Here is an 18,808-nt window from a genome sequence, read left to right as displayed (position 1 = left end):
CAACGTTTTTCCTGAGGATGGGTCTTAGTTCTGCAAGATGGCAAAAGCAAGCTTGCCCTTGGCAGAGGATACACAAGGGCCCCTCATCTCTCCTGCTGCTGAGATTGAAGCATCACATAATATGTCCTGGAGAGGCTGGGGCTTTAAATCCTTTGGGATACCTCCAATTCTACAGTGGCATGGAGGACTACTTTCATCCCTATCTTCTTTAAACTTATTTCTCAACTGGCAGGTGTTCAATCACTCAGCAGTCACCTAAACTGCTCATGCCAGAAGCTAACTAATCTAATTTAAATTAGGTGTAGGTATAAATCAGAACAATTCAGGGCCACACTGTCAGTGACTATTTTGTGCTGCATTGAATCAAATGCTGCTTTCAATAGAAAAGTGACACCATATGAAACACACAATTCACCTAAATAGGAAGAGAAACAGGGAATAAAGCTTTTAAGGGTCATTGATTGATAGTTTTCACAATTCCTCCTAGGATACACTAGCAATCCAGTAGGGATGAAAAATATTCTATCTGGCGTTACCTGCTGTCAAAACTTTACATTTACTATGTACAGTATATATTTATGAAGAAAACAATCTTTCCACAATATATCAGGAGGAATCTAAGTTTGGAGCACATTATCAATTGATTGGTAGTAAAATAATGAATTGCATGCATGCTAAGCAGGAAGAGGTGAAGTGATACTATTTCAGAATTAAATGTTGCTTTGGAATCTGGAATGATTATTTATTGTCTGTTTATAATTTCCATTCCTTTTATGTAAATTTAATTTACTTCTTGTTACTGGCACTCATCTGTTCTGGGGTGACTGCTTGCTAAAAATCACACTGCACTGTAATTGAAACACTTAACATGCTCACTGCTAGAACTTACTCTGTCTATGAAGGATTATATGAACTAGGGTCTTAGAACTAATTCCATCAAGATATTTCTACATTTCCCTTTTATGCATATAAAAGAATATTGAGTAATGTTAACATGGTGAAGAAACAGAAAATTTAAAAGGCAATGCAACATAGAGACATGGATAGTCCCGCTATATACATCTGGTCTATTATTGTTTTTCATAATTCCTTTTCCTTGTTATCTGAGGAGAAGAGGTGGCCCAGTAAGAAGAGGAAGAATCCTTAGGGGAGGAGAAAATTCTCAAATACTACTTCTGTTATATTCATCACTAACTGTATTGAGTCCATTTGTGCTTTTCCCCAATGTGCCTTGCACAATCTAATGCCTGCAGCTGAGGATTGCCAGGGTGCCAGGCTCCAAACAGATGGGATCACAGTTGGTGCTGAGTTTCTCTTCTGGGCACCATTTGTACTCTGTTTTCTCAGCACCCCATTTCAGGCTGTCACAAGTCCAATTTCAAAGACGAAGAGTGTGCTAAAGCAAGAGAGATTGCCATCTTCTGCTTTGGTTCTACACATAAGAATACTGGGATTTTGTCCCACTGAACGGCTGGTTTCTGTGCAAATGGTAATGATCCACCAGAACAAAACGAGAATCCCATTTCAGTTAATAAGCAAGGTGTTCTGGTATAAAGGAAAGTACCCACTACAGCAGCCTGCAACAAGCTGTATATCCCCATGAACAGGTGTGTGGTGTGAGGAGGAGCTCTCCCAGCTCTTACCTGCACCATTCATCCTCGTGCAGCCCAGCACCATCCATCATCTCTGAACTGGGGTTCCTGTTTAGCTGCAGTACCAACACACAGCAGGTGTAGGTGGTCAACAGGACGCTGACTGCATCAGTGGTTCATTTTTCAGTGAATAATGTGTTTGTGGCTTGTTTCACTGGACTACTGGTCTTTGCTGAAGGAATGTGCCACCTGACAGTCTGAAACAGAGCACAAGCCGTAGGCAATGTGACTTTGCATTCCAACTTGTGCTTTATGGCATCTTCTTGTCCGCAGTGCTGAAGTTATTCAAACCAGTAACACTGCCAGCGTGTTCTGCTTCCCCCACCAGTTCCCAGTGTAGTCTAGTCTCTTCTGAATTTGACTACTTTGACTAAGCTCTTGAATAAAAGTGACTGTATGAATGCCCACGGTAACAATGAAAAAGAGAGGGGCAGAGTAGAAAATATGAAGCAGACTGTAAAAAGATCATGGAACATGAGAAACTACTGGCTGACCTGTAATATATAAGTTGATGTCATGTGCAAATGTTATTTTTATGATGAACCACACCAGTGGTGCAATCCTGCAAAACCCTGAAGATTTCTTGATAATTTCAGAGCATCCCAAAGAGCCTGGTTCAGGACATGAGTCACTTGTAAAAGGAACTCAACATTGCCCTCTTGTTACTAATTTGGGTTTTCCACCTCCAGTAGGAAGTATATTTTTAAATACCATTACTTGAACAAAGACAACATTAGCAAGTCAAACGATATTGCATAAGCTCTATTTTCTTTTTTTATAGGAGGCCATGTGCATTTTATGCAGTTTATCATATTTTATTAATTTAAAGGAAATTGAAGTGAATGCTAAAATTCTATTTTTAGAATTAATTTCAGTTATTCTAAGACTTGAAAAATTTTGTAAATGGAATAATCCTTCAGTAATAGACTAGTCCAGCATGTCATTCTGATCTTTCCTTCACACATTTTAAAGTGTAAACATCACTGTATGTATGGCAAAACTGCATCTCTAGTCCCCATCATTCACTTGGAACAATAAAAACTGGTGCATGTAACATCTATGACGAAGGTTTAAAATTCACTAGTCTAGCAAATAAATATGGGCAATAATAACAACATTACTTTGGCATTGGATTTTAATTCATTACTCTCATTAAATATCTTAACTGGGAGATTACTTACAACAGAAGATTTCATTATTTCAGTTTCAAATTATTAATCTAGACTATACCATTCTATATTTCTGAATGTGTTAAATATTAAGAATTAAGCTCATTGGGAGTTAAACTTAATGGGATATGTATTCCACGTAGAATTCTCAGTAAGACCATTATGTAAGAAATTGTTTTGATTTAGAAAGAAAATCTGCAAAAGCAAGAATTCTAAATTCTAAGAATTGTTTTCCTTCCAGAAATGTGCTTGCTCAATTTACATGCTAAATTACTTCTTTGTATTTTTTCTTTATTTAAATATTAAAATTAATCTTATCAAAGAAATTATCACTTAAACCTACCGCTATATCATTCACAAAAACCTACCTAGTCTTTTTACACTAAATTACACTAAACCAATAAGACTAAATTACTAATTACACTAAACCAAATTTGCACCCAAAGGATGAAAAGAAGACCCTGGGAACTACCAACCTGTCAGCCTCACCTCTGTGTCTGGGAAGACCATGGAACAGATCCTCTTAGAAGCTGTGCTAGGGCAGACAGCCAGTATGACTTCAGCAAGGGAAAGTCCTGCTTGAACAATCCAGAGGTCTGCTATGATGGAATGACTGCAGCAGTGGACAGGGAAGAGCTGCAGATCTATCTGCACTTTGTAAGGCCTTTGACACAAACCCCACAACATCCTCCCTTCTGAACTGGAGAGACATAGATATGGTAATATGAAAATAGAAGATTGTAAGAAAGATGCAGACAAATACTTAGCAGTGCCTGTTGTGAAAATAAAAGGCTTGATGGTTTTAAACTAAGAGGGTAGATTCAGACTAATTATGAGCAAGATATTTTTTATGATGAGGGTGGTGAGACTCTGGAACAGGTCTCCAAGCAACCTGATTTAGTTGAAGATGTCTTTGATCATTGCAGGAGTGTTGGACTAAAGATATCCTTTAAAGGTCCCTTCCAACTCAAACCATTCTATGCTTATAATTGAGTATTGACCAATATCAGTATTTGGATTTGTTTTGTTTTCTTTTTAAAAAAAAAAACAAAACAAAACAAAAAAAAACAAAAAACACATTATCTCCATAAGCTTCAGATGGAGTGGATATTTAGAGTACTGATCACCCCTGCTGAATCCTAATAAAAGGCACAGATTCCCATGGCAGACTATTCCAGGGCATAACAATGTCACTAGCTGAAAACAAGAGAAAAAGAAGACCAAAATGAAAGAAGAAAAAGCAGCTATCACGGGAAAACAAGAAGAATGTAAGACAATAGGAAACAATCAACCCTCCAAGCTCTTCTAATATACAATTATCTTGTAACACATGGGAGCTTCCAACCAACCACAGCCATCTCAACATCCACCAGCTCCCCTGTTCCACTGCATATCTCAGCTTGTGTTCACCCTAATTGCCTGAAAACTGTAGAATAATAACTATATAGATAGGATTGGAGCTCTGTCTGGGTGAATTGGATTAAAAGTGTGACAGGAATTAGAGAATACAACTGAGGGATTCACACGACCTGTGGTTTCTCCCCCCTTTCTCTGACTACAACACGTTGGATTTTTTCACTCTGAAAGAAGGACAGTGTACACTGTCTAATTCCAAAATCAAATCACTTTGTCTCAAGATGCCACTGTGCTTACCAAGTAACAGTAATGTCATTCATCTGTCACATCACTCAAATGCCTCATGAACATATGGAATGTGGTTAAGGTTATCAAAAATCTTACAGTACTCATGTATTAAAATACATATCAACATAATATTCTGTTCTCCTCAAGAATGAATCAATGTATCTTGAGAAATTTAAGGCAGTATAATAAAAGAAAAAAGCAGCTCATAAAAATATTTATGTACTGCCAAATTAAAACCAATAGACAGGTCAAAAAATCACCTAAGCATATCTCAGGCTGTTACTTCCTAGAATACTGAGAATAACTAGGAAGGCAAAACAAACCTCCAAATTCAACAGCAAGGTTTACTAGGAATGCTCAAGATGCTATCTGCATCTAAGATACATAATTGCAGATGGAAACAAAGCTTTCAGTATTACGCTGACTTTGAACTAAGTAAAACCAGAATTTTATCCACTGGAGGATAAATCATGGTTGAACAGTTGCTAAAGACTGAAGAGGTAGGGAGACTAGGAAGCCAAAGATTAGAAAAGATAGAAAGTAAATGCTAAACCTGTCTAAGAAGCATTAAACATTCAAAAGAAGGAATGGGTCTTTTGGACCAGGAAAAGACAAGCAAGGAACATAAAGGCTAACCTGAGATGCCAAGTTATCTCACACTTGTCTGCATTAGTTCAGACTAGACTTATCCTAGGTACAGCCCTTCAAGTTATTAAAATGTTGTCAAAATATGTTGAAGCCAACTAATTAACTGATTAGGAGAACAACTAGTTCTAGATAGGTTAAGAAAACAATTGGTGAATGAAGTTGCTTAAAAAAAACTATTAGTTTTCTTTAAAGTGGCCATTTAGAGGATTAAAAAGTAATACAGTTATCAGGAATAACCCTGGAAATTATAATACAGGAAGTCCTCTTTAGCTAAACCATTTAAAATTACCATAATATGTAAAACATCTCTTCTGACACAACTGTGCAGTTAGTTCTATAGAACACGTATCGAGATTAACCCTTCTAAATGTGTATGTGTATATTTGTGGGCTCACAGTAATAATTTGAAATCTGTAAGAACTCAGCAGCTCTTTTGTGAACTTCAGCAGTTCCCACCCATCTCAGCTGTGGCTGTCTGAACCACAGTCGTCTTCTTGGTGTTCCTGTAATGAGAAAGGAATTTATTTTCCCGTATCTGGGCTGAGATAACAGGTTTGCCATACAGAGCTGTCTATTCACAGAAACTTTTCATTTGTAAATGTAGCATACTCTGCTGTGGTATTTTAAATCTTCTAAGCTGATTTTTGTGAACTTGTCAAATTGGAACTGCTTTCCGCTCTACTAGTAAAACCACTCAAGTTTTTAGTTCATCCTCTGCCGCTTCTTAGCATAACTGTCTTTCTCGTAGGGTCTGTATGGCAGTTCCAATTAAACAACACTACCCTAAATATTTTTTTCCCACTCTTGAAATATGTTTTTGTTTTGTTTTTTATTTCCAGCAGAGTAGTTATGAAAATATTGAACAAAAAGTAAAAACTTGCTTGATTCTATTTAAAAAGAAGAAGCGATAACAACAGCCAAGAAAATTTACCAGATGGTTCTTTTAATAAATACATTAAAGTCTCTTTTATTTTTCTTCATTTTTAGCGACTAACATAACAAAAACTTTCAGACCATCAAACCAGTTTTCACAATCTGCCATAAATTTGCATTTCACAGAAATAATCCTGACAAGCACTAATAGATGAACATCGTTGGTGCAATAATAAAACAATATAAAGGCATATTTACACCATCCTTACATACAGAACACTGTACACACAAAAAAATCACAGATCCAGAACAAAGTAAATTCAATCCCTTAGACATTTTATGTTTATAGTCTTGGTATCAAACAAGTAATTCTCCAAGCAACAGACAACCTCTTGTTCTTGTGTGATTTATTTGTAATATTGTGCTCATGCAAAGTAGGTATTTGCTTTATTGCATTAACATTGAGAGAATGTTGGGAATTAGTTCCAAAACCAGTTCAATTGAATTTTAAACCCTGTATCTCTTCATCCTTAACAAGTCTGAGTAATTTTTAATTGGTGACATAAAATGAGGTGTTAACTGATGATTGAGATTATTATTTGTTAAGTTCCAAAACAATAATGAAGCTCAACTGACTGTGGTTCGAAAACCATCTTTCTTGACCATGCATTTTTTTCCTTTTCTATTATGAAGTGGTTTAGATGAGACACCTTTTGCACTTTTTAAGTTTCTATCTTTATATATATATATATATATTTTTTTTTTTTTAAAGAAAAACATGTACTATCCAACATCCACTGTTCACAGAAAAAAATAAGCAGCAGGAATAGCTCTGGTGGCAGAGTTGGCCAGGAGGAGGACATCAGTAAGTTAGAGGCAATGTAACAAACAGCAAATGCCTCAGAGACATGTCAGGAAAGAGCTGACTACTATAACCCATATTTCTGTAAGAGTTCAGACTGCCAGGGACGTTTGCGCTCTGGAAAGTAATCTGGAATGTGGATTTTTTTAAAATCTTGAATACATTTTCTCATTTCCTCCTCAACACTCAGCTTCTCACACACCTTCTTCTTAGAAAGATTTGTTTCTCTGGACTTGCTAATGAGAGTTTGAAAGAGTTCACTGTTCCTGCGTTTGTCTGGGGGTGGCATCCACTGCACTGGAGCCTTCTTAGAGGGACGATCCAACGTCAGAGTATTTGGCTGGTGGGCTGTGGATGGCTGAGTGCTGGTGGCATTCTCTTGAGGTGTACTTGCCTCTGAGTGGCTGTCACAGCTGGAGGTGGACAACTCGTTACAGGAAGTCCCACTTTCACTGCCCTTGTCCAAAACTTTGTCATGCTTCCTTTCTTCGTGGTCTTGTTTGGGGGAAACAGTTCGCTGGGGGGGCCCTAATATAAAGCAGGAGAGAAAAAGTATTAAGCAAGCACTGGTTTACACAGAAAACTGATCAGATACTATTTAGAAAAACACAATTCAGAGTCCCAGCTGGCAAAAGTTGGTGCTGTTTCCTTGCAGGCAACAAAACTACACCCAACTGGTACACAAATTGAAGGTCTGGTCCTCAAAATTCTCACTCCTAAAAATGTTTACAGCAAGAATAACTCCATTGCCTGCCTCAGAATCCAGGTAATGAAGCATGCATGATGCTCACAGATTAGCTGCACTGGAAATCCTTGCACACAAGTTTAAATGAACTAGTTTGCTATTACACTGCTAGAAGTTTATTATGATAAATTAGATTTTATTATGTAAGGGAAATACTACTGTACAATTTGCAAGCTCTTCACTTGAATAAAAATATTCCAAGGACTTAGATTTTACGTTATTTTGGAAGCTCTTTTTCACATTCCCTGAACAGTCTACTGGTACAGTGCTCTGCAGATGTCAAATCTGCAGAAGCCCTGGACAGAAAAAGGAGTTTTAAACCTAGGATAACAGAGAGATCGCTCACTGCTGACAGTCTTTAGGGTTTTGGGGTTTTTTCATCCTATGATGATTTCACTGCACTTCTTACTGTCAGTTACCCAGACTTGGTGTGAGCTCAGAATTCAGCTGCACACCTCCTACTGCACAGGCTGGCAGGGAAAAGGAGGTTATCAAGTTGTGGGTACAAGAGGCACTCTGCCATGGCAGGGGGAGCAGCCCACCAACCTCTTGGCAGGCACTGCTCAGCAATTCATATGCCTGAAAATCAGATCTAGGCTCTTATTCCCTCCATATATCATTTTTGCTTGAAGTCTTAAGCAGAATATGAATGTGAAAGTTAAGTGGTAGCCACTAAATCTGTACAAGCATTTTTGGTTTTGAAGACTTATTTCAAAACTCCAGCTGTGAAGTGAAATTATACTATGCTGACATCATATAAACGTCACAATCTTAATTTAGGACACTATCTAAAGATGATAGAAATATCTATGGAGTTTAAGGAATCTTTGTACTGGACCAAAGGGGAAAAGTTCAAAGATGTTTAAGGATCTAAATGAAAATGTGGAGTGGGAATTCAGTGGCAGTTATGTGTTTGCTACAAATCCTGGAAGGATCCAAACAGGTTGGGTATCTAAGTATCTTATGAAAGCCAGATTATCCCTACAGTTTATCCAGACACCACCAGCATCAGTTGCTGCCTTTGCCAGCACCAAAATTCAGAGCATGACAGTTCTACCTTGGGTCACTGTGACAGAGCTGCAAGATTTTTGATTCACTTAACCTTTTGCTGCTCAGAATTACAAATTAGAAATGTAATTACAATTACAAAGAATGCAGAAGCAATATGAGCACCCCAGTGGTCTTTTTGAACGTGCAGTTCTGTGACTCAAAGGAACCTAAGAAGATTGGACTATTTTATATGAGACAGGGAAAAACAAAACAAAGCAATACACAAAGAAAAATAAAGATTAGTCTAACAATAGCAGCATTCAAAGACCTGTTTTTCTTTTGTTTTAGCCAGCATCCCAGGATGCTGCGTCCCATTTCTGTAGTCCTTCTAGAGAAACCCATGAATAATCAAGAGCCAGAGACAACAATCCTACAGGGCTTGTACTTACATTATGTAGAGTGAAAACCAAGCAATTTTCTGCTTCATTATATTCAACCCAAATATTTAACACATGGCTGCATGTGCAGTGGCTGCAGTGATTTCCCTCCCCTTTCTTTTTCAGAAGTATGATCACCTTCTTAAATAGATTTACATGCCTTCCTTCTATTGTTGTATCTAGCATTTCATTTCACACCTCAAATGATTATATGAATATGCTAAATTGAGAGTCAGCTGGCATTATGGAACTACTCTGGCTTTGCAGCATGCAATTATAAAACTGAGTAGTTAATCAGACAGTGATTTCAGTATTGTTACTCTGATTTTCAGTAACATGATAAACATCAATATCTAATCTAGTTTACAATCTAGGCTTGTTCAAATATAACAACACACTCTATGACTAAGGAACTAAAGCTTTTTGCTTGTAGTAGTCAGTAGTCTTCAAGTCCCTTTTCTGCCAATTTCTTTTGCTGCAACTTCATATATCAAGATGTTATTTCTTGTTGGTTGCTTTGTATTTAGTTCTATATTGGTACTCCTTGCTTTCTCATAGGCTCAAACCTGCCATATACTAAGGTCCTGTTTCAGAAAAGCACACTGAAATACACCTTCAAGAATATAAAAAGATCCATTTCCTGCTATAAGATTATTCAGGAGCATGACAATAGGCAGGTATTTAAATATATTTTTGGATCACAGCCCTGAGGTTCAGTATCTTACAGCACAGAGATCTGTATGCTCCTCTGAATCACCTAAATCCACAATGACTTTAATCAAAACACAAGTTTCTCCCACACCTCTCCTTTTAAAAATTAACAAATCCTCCCTCACAAAGAATTCTTTATATGTCTATGCACTGCTTTCTCAGTAGTGTGTTATTAACAGAAGCAACAGTTCTGCTAGAGGGGAGGTTTTCCTCACAGTATTTCCTGCCTGCTGAAACCCAGTAGAATTTTAAAATATATATAAAAAGGATCTAGAAAACATTTGTTTAATTTTCAACATCAGGGATTATCAGATACATTTAGCTACATTTCTAATTCAAAAAGCATTTCCTTATTGCCCTTTGTGCTGCCACACTTTTCACTGTACCTCCTCAGCCATTCCAGAATAACACCAAAGACATTCAAGTAGTTTAGTCTACCTGAAACTACTTATTTTCCAGGAATGCCAAATAGTTCCTAAAAACTCAGAGAAAGTATATTTTATCCACTGTGCACATAGAATCATAGGATCACTTAGGTTGGAAAAAGCCTTTAAGATCATCAAGTCTAACTTCTAACCTGACACTGCCAAGTCTACATATAACACTAACAAAAATCACTGACTGAGAACCTGTCTCTCCTGGTGGTGCCTGTTCCAGGACCTCCACCAGCTGCTAGTTCCCCAACTTGGAGAGGCTGAAGTGAGTCACTGCACCTCGGTTTTCTCCAACTCATTCTCCTCTGCAAAGGTATGTCCAGCTGCTCTCTCCATTGCCCAGTTCTCCTAACTGCTCCCAGGCAGCCCTTCTCCTCCAGGCAGTTCCAGTAGGCATCACACTTCCCACTTGTTTTTCCCTTAATGCTCTTATATGGTTGCATCTCTCATAGAAAGTTAGAAAGTGAGCTAGACCTTTACCTGGGCTAACTCATCCCCTCAGCTATGGTGGTGTCATTGTTTAATCCCAGCCGGCAGCCAAGTACCACACAGCCACTTGCTCACTACCCCACGAGCAGGGTCTGGGAGAGCATCAGGAAGGTAAAAGCAGGAGAATTCCTGACAGTTCAATAGGAAAAGCAAAAGCTCTGCACACGAGCAAAGTGAAACAAGGAATTCATTCCCTGCTTCCCATGGGCAGGCAGGGGTACAGTCACCTCCTGGGAAGTAGGACTCCATCGCATGTAACAGTGACTCAGGAAGACAAACGCCATTGTTTCCAATGTCCACCCTGCTTCCTCCTCCTAGTTCCCCCCAGTTGATACACTGAGCATGATACCACATGGTCTGGAATATCCCTTTGGTCAGTTTGGGTCACCTGTCCTGGCTGTGTCGCCTCCCACGCACCCCCAGTCCCCTCAGCAGTGTGAAAAGCAGAAAAGGCCTTGGCTCTGTGTAGCCCTGCCCAGCAATAACAAAACCATCTCTGTGTTCGGCACAAACCCAAAACACAGTTCAAGCCACTGAGAGGAAAATTAACTCTACCTCAGCCAAAACCAGCGCTGGTGGCTACTAGACTCCCAAGTCTAATAGACTTAAAAGAATATCCACAGACATTTCTCTGATCAGGAAGGCATATTACATTTACTTTGACTGTATTTATTCCTCATCTGTGGAATATTATTCCTTCTTTATTCCTCTCTGCACAGATTTTAGCCAGCATTTCCTGAGAGAACTAATAAAAGAATCCCTTTCAATCGCTAGAAAATATGCATGGAAAATTATCTAGAAACTTATAAACTTAATTCTCTGAAGAGAAAACCTGCTTCTATCAGTTGTGACTACTGAAACAGAAACCACAAGAAATTTTCTCTGACTTCCTGGTCAAAGGACAACTGAGCAACAGAGTCCAGTCAGCAAAAGAAGAGGCCAAACCCCAGCAAATCATCCAGTGACCCAAAAACTACTGGTTGAAAATTGTATCCATGTATTTACATAAATTGCTGCCAATATTTCTAAAGTGATGTCTGAATAGCTATAAAAATTTTTTTTTAGCTCTAGCTCCGGCATGAGAGAAAAATACCACACTGGAAACATTAAAAGCATAACATAATGATATTCTGCTTATCTGTATTTCAATTTTTGCATACACTTTTTTTCTTAAATATTTGCTCAACAGTGTTAAAACAAAAGAAATCACATTCAAGCACTGTTACCACAGAAGGACTTTGCCATGACGTAAGGACAGGATGAAGTGACAGGATGGTGCTGATTCCAGGTCTTGTAGAGGAAGATCTGGTTAGCACATCCTGGGTAATGAATCAGGAAAAGAATTCCCATTGTGACAAACAGCGTAAAGAAGCAACTTCTCATATGCATATCACTGGTGAAACAAAGATCACCCCAAATTATGGGACAGGTGATATGTGTGAGCACCAACAATCACTGAACCCCCACATCAAATACACCTCCATGGATTGCTGGAGCTTGGACTGTAAAATAAGCTACCACAGTGGGAACTTGAGATAAGATAAAGGTGATACTCTTGTCCAGGTGTTACCTCAGACTGAGGGGCAGGCTAACAGGGCTTGGGATGAAGGATGTATCACTAACAATGGATAAAGAGAATGCAAAATTTGAAGGCCAGAGGACAAGCCAATCCAGCAATTACGTTGAAGTCAGCTCTGACAAGGTAAACGTTCTAGCAGGGGGAGATTGTGACTGCCAACTCATGGCCCACCAACCCAAAAGAAGAGAAAGACTGAGCATGGGACTAATTACCATTAGAAGGGGAGAAATCATTTAACCAACAGAATAAAAGAACTGTGTAGACAGTAAAAAGTTTTTAATCACCTTGAGACCCTCACCACCAAGAAGTCCAGAGTGAAGAAGGCCCAACAGGATGATGCTGGATCTACAGGTGGTGAATATATTCTGCTTGGTCTCTGTCCTCTGCCTTCTCTCTCTCTCTCCCATTCCCTACTCTCCTCTCCCCACTTTTCTATTTATTTCTATCTCTCTACATCACATTTACTATTACAGTAATTTCACGAATACAAGCCGCACCAATTTGACTAAGATTTTGCTCCTAAACCGAAATGCGGCCAATATTCAGGAGTGGTCAATATGTGAATAATTTTCTGACATTTACGACCTCAGAAGTGCCAGCCAGAGTGCTGAGCCGCGCTGCTGCAAAGTCGGCATTTTGCGATTGTTACAAATTGCTACTCTGTTGCACCGCGAGTGGAGTCTGGTTCCCTGCAGGCAGCACGGGGGGCGGGGAGAGAGGCAGGAGAGCTCTTTCCTTCCCTCCTTCACCACAGCCCAGGGGAGAGACGGGGGGGCCCCGCGCCGCCATTGCTACGGCTCTGGGAGGCGGCGGGGGGCTCCGTCCCTTCCTGCCACCACAGGGCAGCGCCGGGCCATGGTGACCGAGCCTAGTGGCAGCGGCGGCTGGCCCCCAGTGGCCCCGCCAAGTGGCAGCGCCGGGCTGGGCTACCTGGCCCCGTCGGCAGCCCCTAGCAGGCCGAGCCTGCACAGCCTTAGCTGAGCCAGTAAACCCCGCCCTGCCGTGGTTCTGTTACTATGTGGCAACTTTGTTGCACGTGGGTCCTCGTTGCGAATGACAGAGCGGCTTATATTCAGGTGCGGCTTATTTATGGACAAAGAACGAAATATTTGCCAACACCCAGAGATGCGGCTTATACTCAGTGTGGCTTGTATTCGTGAATTTACTGTAAATAAAATCTGTATTAAGTGCATCTTAATTCAGGCAGAGGCATCTCTCATTGGATCTTAAGCAGCTCAGAAAGTCAGCTGTATCCTGGGCAGCATCCAAAGCAGCACGGGCAGCAGGGCCAGGGGGGAATTGTGCCCCTCTGCTCTGGTGAGACCCCCACCTGCAGTGCTGTGTCCAGCTCTGGGGCCCCCAGCACTGGAAGAGCACGGACCTGCTGGAGCAAGTCCAGGGATGATGAGAAGGATGAAGCATCTCTCCTAGGAAGCCAGGCTGAGAGAGTTAGGGTTGTTCAGTCTACAGAACTGAAGGTTCTGGGGAGACCTTTTGCAGCCTTCCAGTCCTAAAGGGACTACAAGATATATGAGGAGAGTCTTTTTTAGCATGGCCTGTTGTGTTTTGACAAGGAATAATGATTTTAAACTAAAAGAGGGTAAATTTAGACTAGATAAAACAAAGAAAAATTTTGCAATGTGGGTGATGAGGCACTGGAACAGGTTACCCAGAGAGATGTGATGCCCCATCCCTGGAAATATTTAAGGTCAGGCTGGATAGGACTCTGAGCAATTCAGTGTACAGTAATTTCACAACTCTAAGGTGCACCCTTTTGACTAAAATTTCCCCCCGAACCCGGAAGCGCGTCTTATAGTCCGGTGCGCCTTATATGATCTACAAAGTTCGGAAATTTGCAAACCTGGAAGTGCGAGCTGCGAACCGCGGGGGGAGCTGGCAGGACCATGGCTGCCAGGTGGAGGCGGGGCTGTGTCCCGGCAGGTATAGCCCAGCCCCGTGCAGGTGGAGAGGAGCCCTGGCAGGCAAAGCCCGGCCCCTGGAGGCGAGGAGGAGCCCCGGCACACTTGCCCCGGCACTGTGGAGGGGACATGGAGGGGCGGTGGGCATAGCCCGGCCCTGGGGAGGGGGCACGGAAGGGTGGTGGGCACAGACCGGCCCCGAAGAGGCGGCACGAAGGGGTGGCAGGCATGCCCCAGCCCCGCCAGGTATAGGCGGGCCTGGGGGCCCGCGACACCGCCCCTGCTGGGTACAGGCGGGCCCGGGGCCAATGGCTGCCGGGTTGCGGCGGGGCCTCGGCCAGCAACCGCGCGGGGGGAGCTGGGGGCGGAGCCTCACTGCAAAAAAAAAGTGTGCCCTATAGTCCAGTGCGCCTTATCTGATCTACAAAGTTGTGAATTTTGCCGACTCCCGGGGAGGTGTGCCTTATAGTCCGGTGCGCCTTATGGTCATGAAATTACTGTAGTTGAAGATGTCCAGTCTTCATTGCAGGGTGGGACTGCACTAGACAGTCTTTAAAGGTCCCTTTCAACCCAATTAATTCTTCATGATTCACCTTTTTGGTCAAATACCTGGTTTCCTGCATGCACAGTGTCAGATGCCTGAATCAATTTCCTCATTCAGCTACTTTATTCCTACAGTATCTCAAAGATAATTTTTTTTTGTTTGTAATTCAGTTTATTTTTATGTAAAATATAAACAGTTGCGAACATATGCATAGACTGCTGCAGTTAGCTATTTTAGTAACTACTGTGTTGAAATGAATAATGGAAAATCTTAGCTCTGGAGTACAATGGTTATAGCTGGATGCAAGACATGTAGATAAGATTTGAAGGTGACATAAAAAGGGTCATTTGGGAAAAAACCATAACCAACATTTTGTATGTGTTCAATATGCACCACCTCAACCAAGAGGATGAAATCTGCTGAAAACATGCTATCTTTTACTGTTGTTTCAGAAAATATGCATAAAAGAAGTGAACTGAGTTTTATAAATTCCCTTGCTAGCACTGTAAAAAAAAGCCAGTTCGTTGATTCAAGTAAAAAACCTAAACCAATTAAAAACACTCAAACCAACAAACCCAAGATCTTCATTCTTTCCGTGATGTAATTTTAGTGAAAACAAAGTTCTTGAGGGTATTTTATCTTCATGCTTTCCTGTTTCTTCAAATGTACTTAAAACCCAGACTCAGCTCTACTTGATACAGTCTATTGAATTAATGAAGTAATCCAATTAAATCAGTTAGTTTGAAATAATATAGTTATAAACAAAACTAACTCCTGCATAAGGAAGAAACATTTTGTAAATACTTTATATTTATTGAGAACTTCAACAAACGTCTCTATGAACATTTTTTATTTCAAGAACATCTTCAAAAAATTGCAGTAAAATTGTAATCAAAATTACGATGTAAAATACTGAAACAGTAAATAAATTTCATGTTTCTAGTAGATTTAATAAAAAATGAAATTAGGAGGGCAACAAGGTTTTAAACTGACATTATATTGGATGATTCAGGAGCATAATAACAATGAGAACAAAGTTATTTTTATTTGTATCTGCAGAAGAAATTATATCTAATTTAACAATATTTTTTGGAGTCTGATTCATAATATTTGCAGTATGTGAGTTGCACATGACTTTGCTTAAAATGCCATTTTTTTCATTGTTTCACATAGTGAAAAGTTCTTATTTTTAGAGGTTACACAGGACCTTTAATCTGGAACACAGATATGTTAAACTCCCGAATGAATTTCTCCTCCACCCACACTCTCAAAACTACCTTATAGATAGAGTGAATGTAAGATGAAACCTATTGTGTTTTATGATTTAATCTTTAGAATCTAAGAAAAAATACCTATAGTATACAATCACTGAACAAAGTACTCGTCTAATCTCACATTGATGACTTACTCATCTAATATATCTAGGTTTTTTATTACCTTTCACCAAGACTGGAGTATTACACTAAACTGAAAGCTTAGACAGAAGTCACCCGTGAAACTTGATGACAGATTATGGCTACTGTGGGAACACTTTCATTACTGTCAGTTTGAGCACTTAATATCACACTTCAATGGTAAATTATTACCCTTTAGGTCTAATTTCACTTTATTTATTAAAAAAAAATTATTTTTAAGAGGGCTCAAAGGATAGGTCTAAACCCCTGACATTTTCAGTGGCATATTAATAGTATTTCCAGTTTTAGAAGAAAATCCTGTTCCTTAGAGCTCAGCTCAACACTTGAATTCACTTCAAGACCTGCATAGGACTAGCTCAACTTTTACCATTAGACCTGCAGGTTAAAAGTGCACCTTTATGGCTGGCAAATTTACAAGGTGTTTCCTGACTATTGCACTCTGTCCTATTTATCAAAAATCAAAGCTAAATCCATTCCCTGGACCTAGGAGTAAGAGTTCGTGTGGGTTTAACTCCATACAGTTTGCCAAGAAAACTTCACTACTAATTTATCACAATTTACATCTGACATAGATCTGAGAGATGGGGAGAGGAGGTGAGAAGGAAGGCCATGTCCCATTAAAAGTCTATTTTAAGGCTAATATGCAGGACTACACCTAAATTATGTGGTGTGTAGTCCTTGGCTGTCCCTTTGGCCATGAATGAATTTCATCCATTGTGAACACACCAAACAAACAGTACTAATAACTGAATATATAGTGTGAGAAATATCTAAGTGCTCTTTACAAGCTCTGCTCTAGACAGCTTGAACTTCTGGGCAAAATTGAAGAGCTCAGCATAGAAATTTCTGTGGAACAAAATTTTGTGGAATCTGTGAGTCATCAAATTGCTTCAAGTAAAAAAAAAAAACAAAAAACATTTAGTTTCCAAGCTGTATTTCATCTGGCACAAAATTTGAAACCACTTCTTGAATTCAAGGCTTGATCCAAAGAATGCTTAGTATATAATAGCAAGGTATTTTTGAGAAAGGAGGATTGAAATTCAGCCTTTCCTATTTTCTTCCTCCTCTGAGATGAGTGGCACAGATGAGTATCCATTGCTATGGACAGCCAATTGCTCACACTTACATATTTTTTGACCCAACTGGGTCTTGGCAATAGTCAATGCAAAGTAGAAATTTTCAGTTCCAAAAACCTGATAATAATGTCCCTTTCACTTTCAATTACTTTAGGGTAAAATATTCATTTGGAAGATGTAAGCTAGCTTCCCTCAGGCACAAGGGAGAATTAGTATCTGTGAGTCTCTGACTTATTGCTGCGCTAAATTCTGAGCTCTTGGGTAAAAGGCCAGTGCTGTTGACTTATCAACTTCAGTACTTTGAGCAGAACCTGAATTTTATGTGATTTTGAAAAGCCAAGCATGTTGACCTGAAAACAAGACTGCTGCAGAGAGGCTTGTGAATCTCAGCAGGGTTTTCCTGACATGAAGAATAGCACTTATGCTACTCATACTTCATCCATACAGTTTTGTAAACATGCCCTATATTCTGGAAAAACATCAAATCCATACCTACAAGGCATGTAAATTGGTTTGGCTTTACTAACAAGATGATTCTGAGCTGTAAGTCCAAAACTGCAAAAAATTTTTAAACTGTTGATTCCATTTAAGTCAAAGACAATATAGTGTGTGACCTTAAGTTACACAAAATTAATTAAAAAATAAAGCCTTTTCATTCTAGTGAGAATGAAAAAAAGACCTCATCAAAAAAACAATTAGATGGAGAAAATAAGGTAAAAAAATACTGTCTTTTCTTAAAGGAAAGAAAAACTTCTTTAACTTTTCTGTACTTTACTCAGAAAGCATATTTTTATTGGCATCCCTAGACAATTAATCTTTAGATGAAAGCAAGCAACTTGCTGCAGATATAACTTTAGTCCAAATATTGGAGCAAAAGCATATGAATATTATGTTCTAAAGAAAACTTCACCACAGACTTAATTATCAAGTTTGATAGACTATAGAATCCATAATGATGAACTAAAGAAATTATGAGAAAATTAAAAAGAAATCATTATGATTATATGAGATGGAGGCAAAATATAATCCTTGATTACTTGGAACTGTTTTACTACATTCAGAATTTAATAGGACATGCAAATTATCCCACAACATTTCCTGTCCTCTACTGCCAAGCCCATTAGGCATCTCCTATGCTTCGATTTCAACACAAAATTTCGAAGTGTGAACTGTATGCCAAAGTCTTCTAAGTAATGTTTCAGAGATTTTTAGGAGTGTTTATTTTCTATTTCATGGATATTTCAATAGGAAGAATATGTCTGTGATTGCACTCTTGACGAGGCCTCTTATTTAAATCTCCTTACCTGCTATGGAAAGATGAAAAGACACTGAGTAGTGACAGCATCTGTATTGGGCATAGCTCCCACAGGGGAAATTACCCTTTAATAGTGTTAAGCTTGATGGTGTGTGAATGGTTATGTGGTACTTGAAGTGAATGAACCAATTCATCTTTCAGATTAGGGTCACATGCCTGTAAGTGATAAGTGCTTTGTCTCAAAAGAAAAAAAAAAGACACAAAAACATAAAAATATTTTACTGTCACATTTACTACCACCTGATGTTAAACTAACTTCTAGAAAGGGTGCAGTAGCATGAGTGAAATAAATCAATGAGGAAAATT

At 39.3% G+C, this 18,808-nt stretch overlaps 1 protein-coding gene across 1 annotated transcript in view; it reads right to left on the bottom strand.

The window, feature by feature from the left end:
- Positions 1 to 6,035: 6,035 nt before the first annotated feature.
- Positions 6,036 to 18,808, bottom strand: part of KCTD8 (potassium channel tetramerization domain containing 8) — a 103,231-nt gene continuing 90,458 nt past the window's right edge. Inside the window, exon 2 of the mRNA XM_033060691.2 lies at positions 6,036 to 7,376. Coding sequence (XP_032916582.1) covers positions 6,916 to 7,376 — 461 coding nt within the window. The 3' untranslated portion in view covers positions 6,036 to 6,915. The remainder of the gene's footprint in view (positions 7,377 to 18,808) is intronic.

The sequence above is a fragment of the Catharus ustulatus genome, chromosome 5, assembly GCF_009819885.2.
Source record: "Catharus ustulatus isolate bCatUst1 chromosome 5, bCatUst1.pri.v2, whole genome shotgun sequence".
NCBI lineage: Eukaryota > Metazoa > Chordata > Aves > Passeriformes > Turdidae > Catharus > Catharus ustulatus.
Note: the sequence above shows the minus strand (reverse complement) of the source record. Positions and strands in the feature narration are given on the sequence as shown.